General features: G+C 36.5%; 1 protein-coding gene across 3 annotated transcripts; it reads left to right on the forward strand.

Moving 5' to 3' along the window:
- The first annotated feature begins 34 nt into the window (after positions 1 to 34).
- On the forward strand, positions 35 to 12,621 carry ccdc40 (coiled-coil domain containing 40). 3 transcript variants are annotated; one of them, XM_056750320.1, is made up of 21 exons: positions 35 to 95; positions 252 to 292; positions 406 to 502; positions 698 to 788; positions 1,057 to 1,196; positions 1,656 to 1,739; positions 3,417 to 3,636; positions 3,708 to 3,865; positions 4,070 to 4,192; positions 4,439 to 4,560; positions 4,638 to 4,881; positions 6,712 to 6,894; positions 7,067 to 7,312; positions 7,476 to 7,689; positions 8,341 to 8,510; positions 8,896 to 8,987; positions 9,456 to 9,576; positions 9,659 to 9,844; positions 10,036 to 10,194; positions 10,354 to 10,491; positions 12,074 to 12,621. In XM_056750320.1, exons 3-21 carry the CDS (start codon positions 410 to 412, stop codon positions 12,176 to 12,178), a joined length of 2,889 nt encoding a protein of 962 aa, XP_056606298.1. In that variant the 5' UTR covers positions 35 to 95; positions 252 to 292; positions 406 to 409; the 3' UTR covers positions 12,179 to 12,621. The 3 variants fall into 3 exon arrangements, with proteins under 3 accessions (XP_056606298.1, XP_056606299.1, XP_056606300.1); XM_056750321.1 differs by having other exon boundaries at positions 89 to 118; XM_056750322.1 differs by lacking the exon at positions 35 to 95 and adding an exon at positions 96 to 152.
- Positions 12,622 to 12,913: the final 292 nt, after the last annotated feature.

The raw sequence follows: 12,913 nt of genomic DNA on the forward strand, positions 1-12,913 counted from the left end.
CTACAGTTTAACTCAAACAAGCCCCTCGTTTATTTTACTGCAAACGTCACACTTTCGCGTGCTTTAAGGCGTCTCTTAGCAACGGAAGAAACTCCGTAAGTCTCGCTCTACTGTATGGGTAGGATCAATATAAAACTGTTTTTTATCCATATGTAAGATTATTTTATAATTTCGCTGACGGAACTCACTAATGTCCTTGTGTTATTTTAACCAAAACATAACCAAGTGGAAAATAAACTTGCTCTTTGCAGCTTTGAATTGGCTACGTAGGACGAAACCAGGAAAGCATTAGGTGATGTTTGCTTTTGTTTTTATCCTTCTTAATTTGTTTGTTTCACATACACCTCTCTGTCTGTATAAATCTTCTTACTTTATTAGCCTACATGTTTATCATTTGTACTGTAGAGAGATGGACGGTGGTCGTAATGGGGGTCTGCTGGAGGACCAAATGAACAGGCAGGATGAGACTCTCGGACAGAATACTGAAGTCACTGAGCCAGAGGTTTCCCATGAACCTTTTATTATTAAAGTTTTTATGAATTTGTTTATTTTATAAAAGTTTAATATTACACACTAAATACATTCATCATGTGATAGTGTATGATGAATACGCTACCCTGGGTAAATAGCATATTTATTTTTACCCAAAACAATGACAATTTTGAACCAAAGTTGTTTTATTTATGCTTTATTTTAGAGAGATGGTAACTCAATGGAGCTGTCAGACAGTGATGTTGGAGGCAATGATTACTCTGGGACCAGTGAACCAGTGCTTTTGCTCAACTCTGGTGTGTATTGGTTTGTTATTAATGAAAATAAAAGAACTCACATTTAAATGGCAGTACTGTTGGTGTCTGTTACAGGTCAGATGTACACATATGAACCTTTCACTCATAAACAAATTGAATCCTTTGTGCAAGTATTCTGTGTTACTTTATCATGGCACAATATCAGATTTTTCAAGGTATAAATAACATAGAATTGTGCCTATGTTTATAAAAATCATATTGAGTATGAAATAATTTGTTTTTACCAACATTTTTCTTTTTTGTATAGAAACAGACAACAAGAGGACACCTGTCTTACCCCAGTACTCTTTCGAGTTGGAGCTAAGTAGCAGTGGGGCACAATGGAGAGGAAGAGAGGAAGAAGAAAATGAGGAACAGGAAGAACTTCTGGTTCTGGATCCTGAACATGTGTGTAAAATTGTTACTCATTTGTTAAATGCATCTAAAGTAGTTACTGAATAAATAATTATTTAACATTATTTTAAATAATTTGTATGCAATAATTTGTAATAGGAGTAAATGCTGTTGCCTTAACAATTACACACAAACTAAATAGTAATACTAATTACTAATATTTTTTGTATTTTTTGGTAAAGCATCACTTTCTAAATTTACTACTTTAATGTAGAATCACTAAACTCCAGCCTATTACAATAAGTTGTAGCAATATCAGTCATTAGAGCGTTAATCAATCTGCACCTTTCATTTTTACTGAAAATAGTGTATGGTCCTGATACTTTAAAGTTATCCATGTCAACATAGATTTACGATACACTAATAGTGTTAAGAAAACATAGTTAGTAGGCAGCGTCAGTTTTTGTTTCATGGATTTTTTTGTCATGATCTTTCCCATTTTGTTCTCATCAGCCTCTAATGAAGAGATTTCAGTCTGCATTGAAGAAACACCTAAGTAATCAACTGGAGAGACAGATCCTTGAACTCCGTGAGAAGGTAATACCTAAGTCCATTAAGCGAGGAAAGTCACATCACTTGTCAAACATCTTTGCAACAGCCCAAAGGTGCGATTTCAGTGTTTTCCTAGTTGAATGAGCGAAAAACTGATATCTCTACAATCGCTTGCTTAGGTCACAATTAGACTTCCATTGATTCATGTCACATCTATCCCAGAATGGGGATGATGGGGAAAGAAATTAAACATGCTAGTCAGAATGTTGTGAAGCATTGGAGATGCAGTATCGGTTATGACATACTATACAGGACAAAATGATTGAATCTTGAATCCCGATGCCCAAAGTCATTTACGAATCATTACGACACACAAATTGTGCCAAAACTGTGGGGTTCTGAACCTAGCATAAATTTCATTTCCACATTTTTAAGAGGGCACTATATCTAAAGAAAATGTTATTCTAGATCCCAAAACAACCGTCCAAATAATCCCCAATATCTGTTCTTTCCAAATTTTTCTAAACCTAGTTGGACCTCCATAATTGTTCCCCGAATCTACTACTTAGCAGTAAATCTTTGATCTAACACTTAATAGACATCTATGGTTTTCTTGGTTTATGTTCAAATTTAGTGAAAGTGCGTCAGATTGGACTATCTGATCAAATGTTATATAATGCTAGACATTTTTAGTCTATTTGCCATCTTTTTTTTGTGCAGGGAACGATTTCGTAGTTCTGGGACGATTAGCTAGAAGTTCCTGCTTTTTGTTGTGTTTGCATCGCAAGAACCGGACAGAATTTTAGTTTGGGAGAACCTTTTTTGTGGGAATATCAACACTTTAGCTCCTTCTCCGAGGCAGGGTTTAATCCAACAGGTTAGGAACAACCTGTGACGCAAGAAATGGCTGATTGGCAGAACAACTGTTGTTTGGTTGTTTGTCTTAGTTCGAATAGTCCCTTTTGATGGTTGGAATGCAATCTGGGAAATGGCCTGAGGTAAAACAAACAACAGCGCTATTTTCTCATTCCGAAACATTGTTCCTGAAATTATCCGGTCAGAAAGCATCTATTGTCAGTAGAAATTTGTTTTATGAAAATTATGATAACAACACCAAATTAAAACCGGTAAACATTTAATTAGAACTCTAGTCTGTAAATGTGCATTAAAGCTGTTGGGAAAACCTTTAAAAACTGCAGCTAGTCCTAAACTGAATTTTCATGATAAGGGTAAAATTCGAAAAAAGGGATACTACACCCAATAATGAAAATGAAGATACTCACTTTCAAGTGGTTCCTAACCAGTAGAAACTTTTCATTGATCTGATTAACACAAAGAATGATATTTGGAAAAATGTTAGCAAAGTACATTTCTGGGACAAAAAACTACAGTTTTTTTAACACAAAATGGAGAAAAGCAAACCGTTCAAGGGCACTAGTAGTCCATGATGTCCCTGTAATGTCAGTAGCTAACATTTTTCCAAATATCTTTCTTTGTGTTCAACAGAACAGATACATTCATACAGATTTGGAAGAATGTGTGAAGAGGGGTATTATTCATAACAGAATTTTAATTTCTTTAAAAATGATAGTGGCCCCAGTACATTTTATTCAGTTCCAATACCGATGATTGATGCTGCCATAATTTCCCTCTGTATTACACATCAAAAAAAAGACAAAAGCACTCATGCAAAAATGAGGCTGATATAACTTCTTTCTGCAGAAAGTACTGGAGAAAGCTGAGGTTCAGAGGCGTCAGGAACTTGCTGAGGAAGTGTACATGGTGCAGGAGGTGTTGGCCAAACTCCAAGCATCTCTGGAAGCCAGTCATGAAGCTAATGGCCAGACTTCTGCCCAGCGGAGACAGGCTCAAGATGAGCTAGATACAGTGAAGAATCAGTACCATGCAACTGCTAGTCATGCACAAAAACAACGTACACAAGGTGAGAATTTGTGAACAAAGAGAATTTGTTAAAGAAGAATCAGCACTTGATTATCTTTCCTTTCTTTGTAGTGTCTGAATTACAGTCTAAGGTGGACAGCATGGCCACGATACTGCTCTATATGCAGAAGGCCAACACTGACCTGCGCTTGGACATCAAAGCAATAATAAATGCTTCAAACAAAGCTCAGAGAGAGAGAACTCAGGCAGAGGAGCACAAATACCAGCAGGTAGATCACTAGACCGCATCTGTATGATCATATGTGGCAATGAATCATGTGCCTCATTTTAAATGTATCATTGCTATCTATCAGATGGGATCCATTCAGTCACCATCTTTTTTAATGTGGAAAATGTAGAGGGAAATTATCAAAATTCCTGATTGCTCTAAACCCCTCGCAGACATTCAAACACTTTTATTTATTCCCTGTCAGGATGTCTATGTCGAGCGCTTGACCAAGCAAGTTGAGAAGCTTTCAGGGCAGATCGCTCTGTTTGAGCTTCAAATCACTGCTCAGAGTGAGGAGACAAAGGCTGCAAAGGAGACTTATTCTGAGGTTGGAAAATAATCTCTGCATGTTTTTTAATGCAGGTCCATGATGTTTTAGTCTAGAGCTGGCCTAGCATTTCATTTAGCTGGTAAAGTCGTCTGATTAACTTCCAACATTAGGATTAAAAATGATGTAATATTAGTTTTGCCATGTCAGGTAAGGGCACTCCTGACAAACCTAAGAAATCATGTACATACAATGACAAATTACATTTCCCCGTGTCAAGTCCATGGTTGTATGTGTTAACTGTAGGCACAGCTTGAACTTGACTCTCTTAATGTCGAGCACAAGCAGTTGTTCCAGCAGTGGAACAGCAGCCTGGTAATGATGAGAAAGAGGGATGAAGCTTACAATGCTATGCAGGAAGAATTGAGGTAAGCATAATGATGTTATGATGTTTGTGTGTGATCTCAACATTAGCATTGACCTGTATTTAATGTTCTTCCCCCAGGCAGATCAATGATCAGATGCTTTCTCTAGAAACCAAAATTGATGGTTATAAAAAGTCCATTACACAAGAAGAGGAGCAGAATGAGCGTCTTACTCTGCATCTGAACCAGGCCCAGGCTGACTGCACCACTTCACATAAACTCCTTACACACTCCCAGAACCATCAGGAGGGCTTGCAGGCCCAGTACAGCAACTACACACAAATACAGCAGGAGACGGAGAAAACTCTTAGTACACTGCATGTGGTACTGTATTCACGTTGGCTTATTGCCCAATTGGTCATATGTTTATACAGTTTATAGCTGATCAGCTGGTCAAACTGTGTTCTAGTCAGGCCCAACAGGATTCTGGCAGCAAGACAAAAACAAAGATGCTGCCAACTGGGACCAAATCACTCACAATACACTCCATAGCAGAAACATAAATAGGGTCTTTCGCATAAGGGGAATGCTTTTGGGCATGTTCACAATGCAGGAACTAAGAACCATTTGAGTTGTAGAAACACCTGTTGAAGGAGTAACTTCAGAGTAGGGGTCTAACCAGGCCAAAAGAAACTACCAGTGACATAAGTGTACGTTGACTGACCAAATGCATGCATGGAGAAGTATTTTAAAATGATAAAAATCAAATTACAAATAAGTCAATGACTGCTTTTGAAGTTAGAAGTTTTACACTCACATAAATGATGTTAACACATAAATCAGACAATGCACCACCAATTTAATGTAATTCCAAAGTTGTGGTCTTGACCGGTCTTGAAATAAAATCCCAAGACCACTAAGTCTGAGACCAAGACAAGACCGAGACCAAAGACAGTCGAGACCGAGACAAGACCATGACCATCAAAAAAATGGCATTGAGTACTACAACACTAGTTAGAACATCAGTGCTGGGTGTATCTAGTTAATAGGTAATAAATTACTGTCATTTCATTACTTTTCCCTTGAAAAAGTAAAGTAAGGGATTACTATTTTTTTCTATAATTTAATTACAGATACTTCTAATGTAATTAAACTAATACTGAGTGTAATATATATGTGCGGAATAGTGGAATTGACATCGAAAGTCAAAGTCTGTTTTTTAATGTATAATTCTCACATTTATAATACTTGATTAATCAGTTAATAATAATACTTTATGTAGTTTTATACTATTTATTTGAATGAATTAAAAGAGCAATTTCATGTCTATCCTTGAATCACTTAACTAATCAAGGGTGATGTAGGATATACAGAGTAATTTAAAGGAGGCATGAATTAAAATCCAAATTTTAAAATTGTTATATAAGAGGGAATCGTATTCAGGTGCTGGGTGATATCCATAAGTTACTGGGAGTCTCCCGTTTGTTGATTTATCATGGAAACTCTTGTAACATTTGAGACCCGCGATCGCGGTGATCTTTTGTCCGGTTCGGGATCACTGTTCTCAAATGCTGAGAGTTACGGTCATATATCATTAAACGCAATACAAGTATAGGCTATACAAACTATACACAAAGCCTTGCCATCACATCCGGGAAATAAGTCAGTAAATTTGAGTAAAACCATCCCTTGCGAATGCGTCACATGAAATACTGATGTGGGGAGGTCATTTATATATCACAGGAGGTCTCCTGATAATACTGATGCCCTTCGAAAACTGTGAATGGTGCTTATGTGAAATCTAACGTTACGGCAAATTCACAGATGGCTCCAAGTACGCAAACTGCTATCCAATCAAAGTGGTGGTCATTTACTTATAAAGCTTTGAATGCGGCACGTCCAATAAAACCGAGCGTTTGCAGAGTTGGCTTCAAAACCAGTGTAGAAAATAGCCTATTGCTTCTTGATTTTGATTGTTTTTTAATGTAAAAATTACACAAACGTCATAAATAGACCTTATACAACAGTATAGAGCAAGGCCAGTTCGTGAGACCATTAATGCTTTTTGGAAAGAGTAAATTGTAATTAGTAACTAGTAATTAAATACTTTTACATACAGACAAACATACAGATAGCCACTGTTAACTGCATTTGCATGTCACTTTTCTGTGTGGCCTTGTGTACTTGTCTCGATAATTTGATGATTTTTTTCAGGAGCGTGAGGTGTATCAGTCCAAGCTCAAGGCTTTCAGAAATCAGATGGAAAAAGAGTCTGCAGTGTGTTTAAACCTGCAGGATCAGATTATGAACAAACTGAAAGAGCAGTTTACCCACAATAATTCAGCAAAGTATTCATGTCGACTGACTGATAAAACTGCATCACAGAGGAGAGAGAAGGTGAGATATTCTTAAACGTTATTAGGCAACCATATAATGCAAGCAAATTTTCTTTACTGAACATTCGTATAGAATTTATTACCATTAAAACAAACATTTTAGTTTGAGGTTAACTGTGATCTAGGTGGATTATATAATAATTACTCTTGCATTTTTGTTTGTGTTTACTCAGGAGGCGAAATTAACTAAATTGGAGAACGGCATTAATGTTGTAAAGCTGGAGAGTCAAATGTTGGTGACACATCTGAATTCCCTAGCCCCACTACATGCAGAACTTGAGAAAGAAATGTCCCAACAACGCCAGCTGCTATCCTCTCGTGAGGCTGAGATCTCTGGAAACGTCACAGATATTGAACGAAAGCAATCAATGATCAACATCTTTAACAAGAAGATCAAGGAGATTGTATCCAGTACTGGGGTAAGTGCTCAGATTCATGCCCCCACCCTAACCCATTTTCTCAAGTGCACAAAACTGATTTTTATTTTACAGGTTAAAAATGTTGCTGTTCTTTGATTTTTATATCAGGAAGTTAACATGGTTGTGTTCATGTATTGAGAGTTTTTCATTTGTTTGAGAACAGCATGAAGACCTAAGCCCCTTGGAGATCTGTGCAGCCACCCTGTCCAAGGAACTTGAGGAAGTTGTTACTGAGATTAAAGAACAGCAGCACTTGTGGCTCTGGCAGCAGGGGGAGCTTGTAAGATTCACTCAGGAGAAACAGGCCCACAGCTGTTCTGTACAGACCCTGTGCACACAACTCACAATACTGCAGCAGAGCCAGATTAACAGAAAGAGTATGTACGCACACATATAAACAATCACATTTTCAGATATTGTCAAAGACAGTGCTGGAGTGTTAACAATTGGGTGTGTAATGTCAAAGTTGTTGATCACCAAACAAAGTGTAATAAACAGTTATTTTTTTCCTTTTAACATAATAATAACTCCACTATTGCTGTCTTGAGCTGGTCAGGATGCTAAAAACAAACAGATCTTTCTTTTGATAGCATCGCCATTTTTAGATGTTTCTGAAAAATCAAGAAATGATTGAAGGAAATTTTGAAAATAAAGGTTTATATAAAATAAAAACTGTTTTTACATACGTTTTATTTCTTCTAATTTTCTAACATGTCTTGGTCACACATATTCTTTAATGCTTGTTTACAGAGGCAGGTGCTGTCATACAGAAAACATGTTTTGCATGAAAGTTATGTTTTAACTTGTTTTACTCATTAACGTTCCTTGTGTGTTCCAAGGAAGGAACAGGTTTGGAAGGGTAGTTCACAGAATATTGTTCTGTAGATTAGAAAAAAAAACTTTTAAAACCTTCTTTACCAAATAAAATGACTCTAATTACACACAGACAATAATTATCCAGTTGACAAATCAATGCATACTTAATGTTCACACATTTGTTTTTTGGTGTGTGCGTGTTTGTGTATTAGGTGAGATGGAGCAGGATCAGCGTGAGCAGGCAGATCTGGAGAACCAAATCAAGGATGTCATGGCAGACATGATAAAACTGAATTGCTTGCTCAGTAAAAACAGTGATCTGAATCAAACACTGCAGCAGAACAACAGTCTGATTGAGACTGAGTTCAGACAGAGACTCAAGGTGTGCCACTAAACACTGTGCGGCATATAGTGTGGTGATATACTGTAGGTTCCTACCCACAAATGATGGACAGTTTAAATTATTTTTTTAAAAGAAGTTATGGTACCAGTATCAAAGAATAAAAAAAGGTGCCGTTTTTTTTTAGTTTGTTGGTAGTAATTCATGAAAGATTAACAGTGTTTTGATGACACATGTACGCATTTATCAGATGCTTTTATTCAAAGCGACTTAGACATGAAATAGCATTCAGCGTTTTTGTATGCTAAATATGGCAGTCTACAAACTCATATTTAAAAAACATCCAGTCAGATATGTAATTGTTGCTCATAATTTTTGATAAAAGTCAGATTGCCCAATTTGTGTGTGCGTGTTTCTGTGTGTGTAGGAGGCTAAAAGCGAGTCGGTTGAGACTCAGCTAAAGCTGGAGATGTTAAACAAAGAGAAAGAGAGACTCGTGAACAGCCTAGTGGAGGCAGAGTAAGTCAAACACAATTCAAATACACACAGACTGTATCAAAATCCATTGAGAGAGGCTCTGGTAGAAGTTATATGCTAGAGCATGTAGGTCTACATGTCTGGCATGTGTGTACATTTCAAAACTTATTAAGCCGCCTACCTAGGCATTTTAGGGCTTCCTTGGCATGTCTGAGTGAAACGCTGAGGCTCTCACAATGCTTTGCATATTGCGAAATTAAAATGACATCCATTTAAATCTACAGTAAATTACTGGCAACCTCCTTTTGACAGTGTAGGAAAGCAGATTTTGAGGTATACACCTACATTAGCCAAATAAAAATGTGCACTCTTGAATATAACATAATTCATATAATAATAAAACAATCCAAAAACAAAAAACAATAATAGAGGGAATATTAAATGTTCTATGATCCATCAAATGGAAGAGTATGTATTGCTGTTATAACTGGTGTGTGTGTGTGTGTTAAGGCGACTTATCATGTTATGGGAGAAGAGAACCCAGCTAATGCGGGAGACATGGTCTGCCATCGACTCTGACATTGGACACGGAGACATGCGAACAATGGCACGAGAGGTTCATCGCATGGAGGTTTGTGAGTATTGTGTGAAGGTATATTAAACTATGTTTTCAAGGAAAATGACATAGCTATTATATAAATATACACATCCAGGTTCGATATGCTCAGCTAATGAAGCAGCAAGAGCGGTTGTTAAGAGACATGGAGTCAGTGGTGTCCAGGCGAGAAACTATAATGATTCAGAGTGAGTCTCAGACAAGATCTAACCATATGCAGACTCCACACAATGAATACCACACTATTCAGGGTCTCCAACGAAAGATTCTACAAACAAAGAAGGTATGTATTTTTGTGTGGTATATGGAGAGTTGTCTAGATGTATTGTGGCTTTTCCAGTCCAGTGTCTGTTGAATTTCAACAAAATCAAACCTCAGTAGTGACGCAAAGTTTTCCAACAATGTGAAAGACTAGATGAAAAGACGCATGCAAAATGATACTGTATATGAATTTTTTATTGTGTGTGTGCACAGCAATCAGAAGAGTGTGGTGGTGTCATAGCTCAACTGGAGGACAGGCAGCATTATTTGAGCTCCAGTCTCAGAGAGAAACAAACGGATCTCAGTGAACTGCAGAATAGAAGAGCTATTCTGGCTCAGGACCTTACTGCCTTTCAGAAGACTAAAGAGAGAGTCAGTACAAATAAGGCCCAACAAAAATGCACCACACAGTTTATTGGAAAAAAGGCCTTACACTGTGATTTCATTCCACACCCATATATATCAAAGGTTTATTTGAGTTTACCTATAACTGAGGGAAGTCCCCAACAGTTCTTTGCTTTTCTCTTGCAGAACTTGTCTCGTCTGCTGACTCTCCAAAGTCAGGCGAAACACCTCCAGGATGTTAAGCAGGGCCGATACCGTCCTGTGGCAGGTGAAGACACTGTACTTGAACTGGAAAAACTGAAACAAGAGAAACGTTTAAAAATGGTGAGCAAGTTTTAATTCTAGCACATATGAGTGATGATTAAAAAAAAAAAAAAATCTAAATTCACTCCTTGACAGTGTTACTTACATGTCACTGTAGTGTTTGCCAGAAAGCTCTTTATGCCTAGACATGAAAGACATATTGAAATATTAAACGCATCATTTTTTAAATAAAATTTGTCTCTGTTAATATGCTTTAGCTCATACTAAAGGGGTCAACAACATATATTACACATATGTGACCCTGCCAGTGAAAGTCATTTTTTACTGTTCTACGTAAAACAGTTTGTATCTTAATTGAGTTTAGATATTAAGATACTAACGAGACATTAATATTAGCTACGGCTATGTCAAAGGTTGCAGTCAATGTTTATAAAGCAAACTTTAGTTGTTTTTTGCTAAATTATTATTTTCAGCGGTAAAAACACTACATGTTTTCATGATTCTATTGCCACTTTGATGCTCCTAATCTTATAAATAGATGTTAAACTGGATTTTCACAATCTCTACAATAGTCTTGATGAAGATTCATACTTAAATGCTAACTCATCAATTTAAAATTTGTTGGAGCAACGGGATTCAAAATGGCCTCATTTGTGAAATCACAATTTTTCTGTACAAGCCACTTAACATGCATATGTAAATTAAAAACATACACAAGGTCTTGTTTTGAATTCACATCAGTGCCATGTACCTTGTCTTTGAAAGCCTTGTACATTTAAATGTCTTTATAAGAGAGTGCAGATAATATGCATCTACACATTTTGGCAGACAAAGCAACCTACAGGGCATTCAAGCAAAACTTGTGTGTTCTCTGGGAATCGACTTCTTTTTATCTGCTTTCCTCTAGCTCAGTGTTAAGAGCATTGTGTCAACAACGCAATGTTGTGGGTTCGATCCCAGGGGATTGCACATACCTATGTATAAATGTATAGAATAATGCAATGTAAGTCGCCTTGGATAAAAGCGTCTGCCAAATGCTTAAATGTAAATGAATCAAATTTAGAACATTTTGTTTTGTTGAGTTGAATATTTAAGGGATAGTTCACCCAAAACTAAAATTATATCATTTACTAACCTTCGAGTTGTTCCAATCTGTATAATTTTCTTTGTTCTAATGAGAAACACAAAGAAAGATATTTGGAAGAATTCTTGTAACCAAACAGTTCTTGGACCCCATTGACTACCATAGTAGAACACAAAAGAAGATATATAGGACAGCAAACTGGGACATTGTTGGACAGCAAACAGATCTGGGGCACTTTTGACTACCATTGTAATAAAACCATTGTTTCATTGACATTTTCCCACTATGGTAGTCTACGGGGTCCAAGAACTGTTTGGTTACAAGCATTCTTCCAAATATCTTTCTCTTTGTTCAACCAAACTAACAAATTTATACAGGTTTAAAACAACTAGAGAGTGAGTAATTCTTGACAGAATTTGCATTTTTGGGTGACCTATCTCTTTAATATATTGTTTAAGGGGAAGCTTAGTCCTACAGGGGGGTGAAATAGTTCAGAAAAAAAGAGACGGACAGCAAGAATCAAATTGTTTTAATATCTAGTTGTTGCTTATCTCTCAGGTCAGCTCAATCCTTCAGTATTTGACCCAGGAGTGCCCTCAACATCACAGCATCTTCCACAGGCTCAACTTCACACTAGAAGAACACCTACACACTGGACTTTAGGACACCAAGAAAGGATAGACATACTGTAAAGTACTGCATATATATGTGCATGCATGCATTTTTAAGAGTAGTGTGAGTTATGATATATTTTGAGTAATAATAGATAGAGCCATTGAACACAAATTTTGGATTCAAGCACACAGTCAAGAACTTTAAACTTATGTTTTAGGCAACAACTTTCAATCAGTGTATACACAAATATGTCATATTTTGCTTTAAACAGAACTGTGGCATACCCTACATAAACTATTTTCCAACCCATTAAAGCATACAAGACAAAACGTGTACCTGGTCACTTATTTACTTAGGACAATGATTTAATATTACAAGTGTGTGATAGGCAAATACACCTCTTGTGCAGCTTGAAGGGTTAGTTCATATGTTCATCAATTGTATTTTGTTTTCTGTTTCCAATAGTGTATTGTGATTAACTCTTCACAAGCTTCAAAATGACACAACTTTTTTTAAATAAAAAAGCCATTCTATCAAAATGGTTCAAGATAGTGATTTTTGCTGGATTTGCAGTATAAACAAAATACAATGTATTGTTTCTATCCTTCCGAAACCTCAGATGTTGAAATTTACTGTTTTTCAGGATATGAAAATAACACTCTACTTTATCAATGATGAAATACTGTGTCGTCAAAGCACTTTTTAATACTTTTATTGGTTACATATCAAAACCTAGTGACAAAAAATAACTAATGATTTATGGCAAGAAATAAAATCATGATA

The sequence above is a fragment of the Triplophysa dalaica genome, chromosome 6 (genome assembly GCF_015846415.1).
Source record: "Triplophysa dalaica isolate WHDGS20190420 chromosome 6, ASM1584641v1, whole genome shotgun sequence".
NCBI lineage: Eukaryota > Metazoa > Chordata > Actinopteri > Cypriniformes > Nemacheilidae > Triplophysa > Triplophysa dalaica.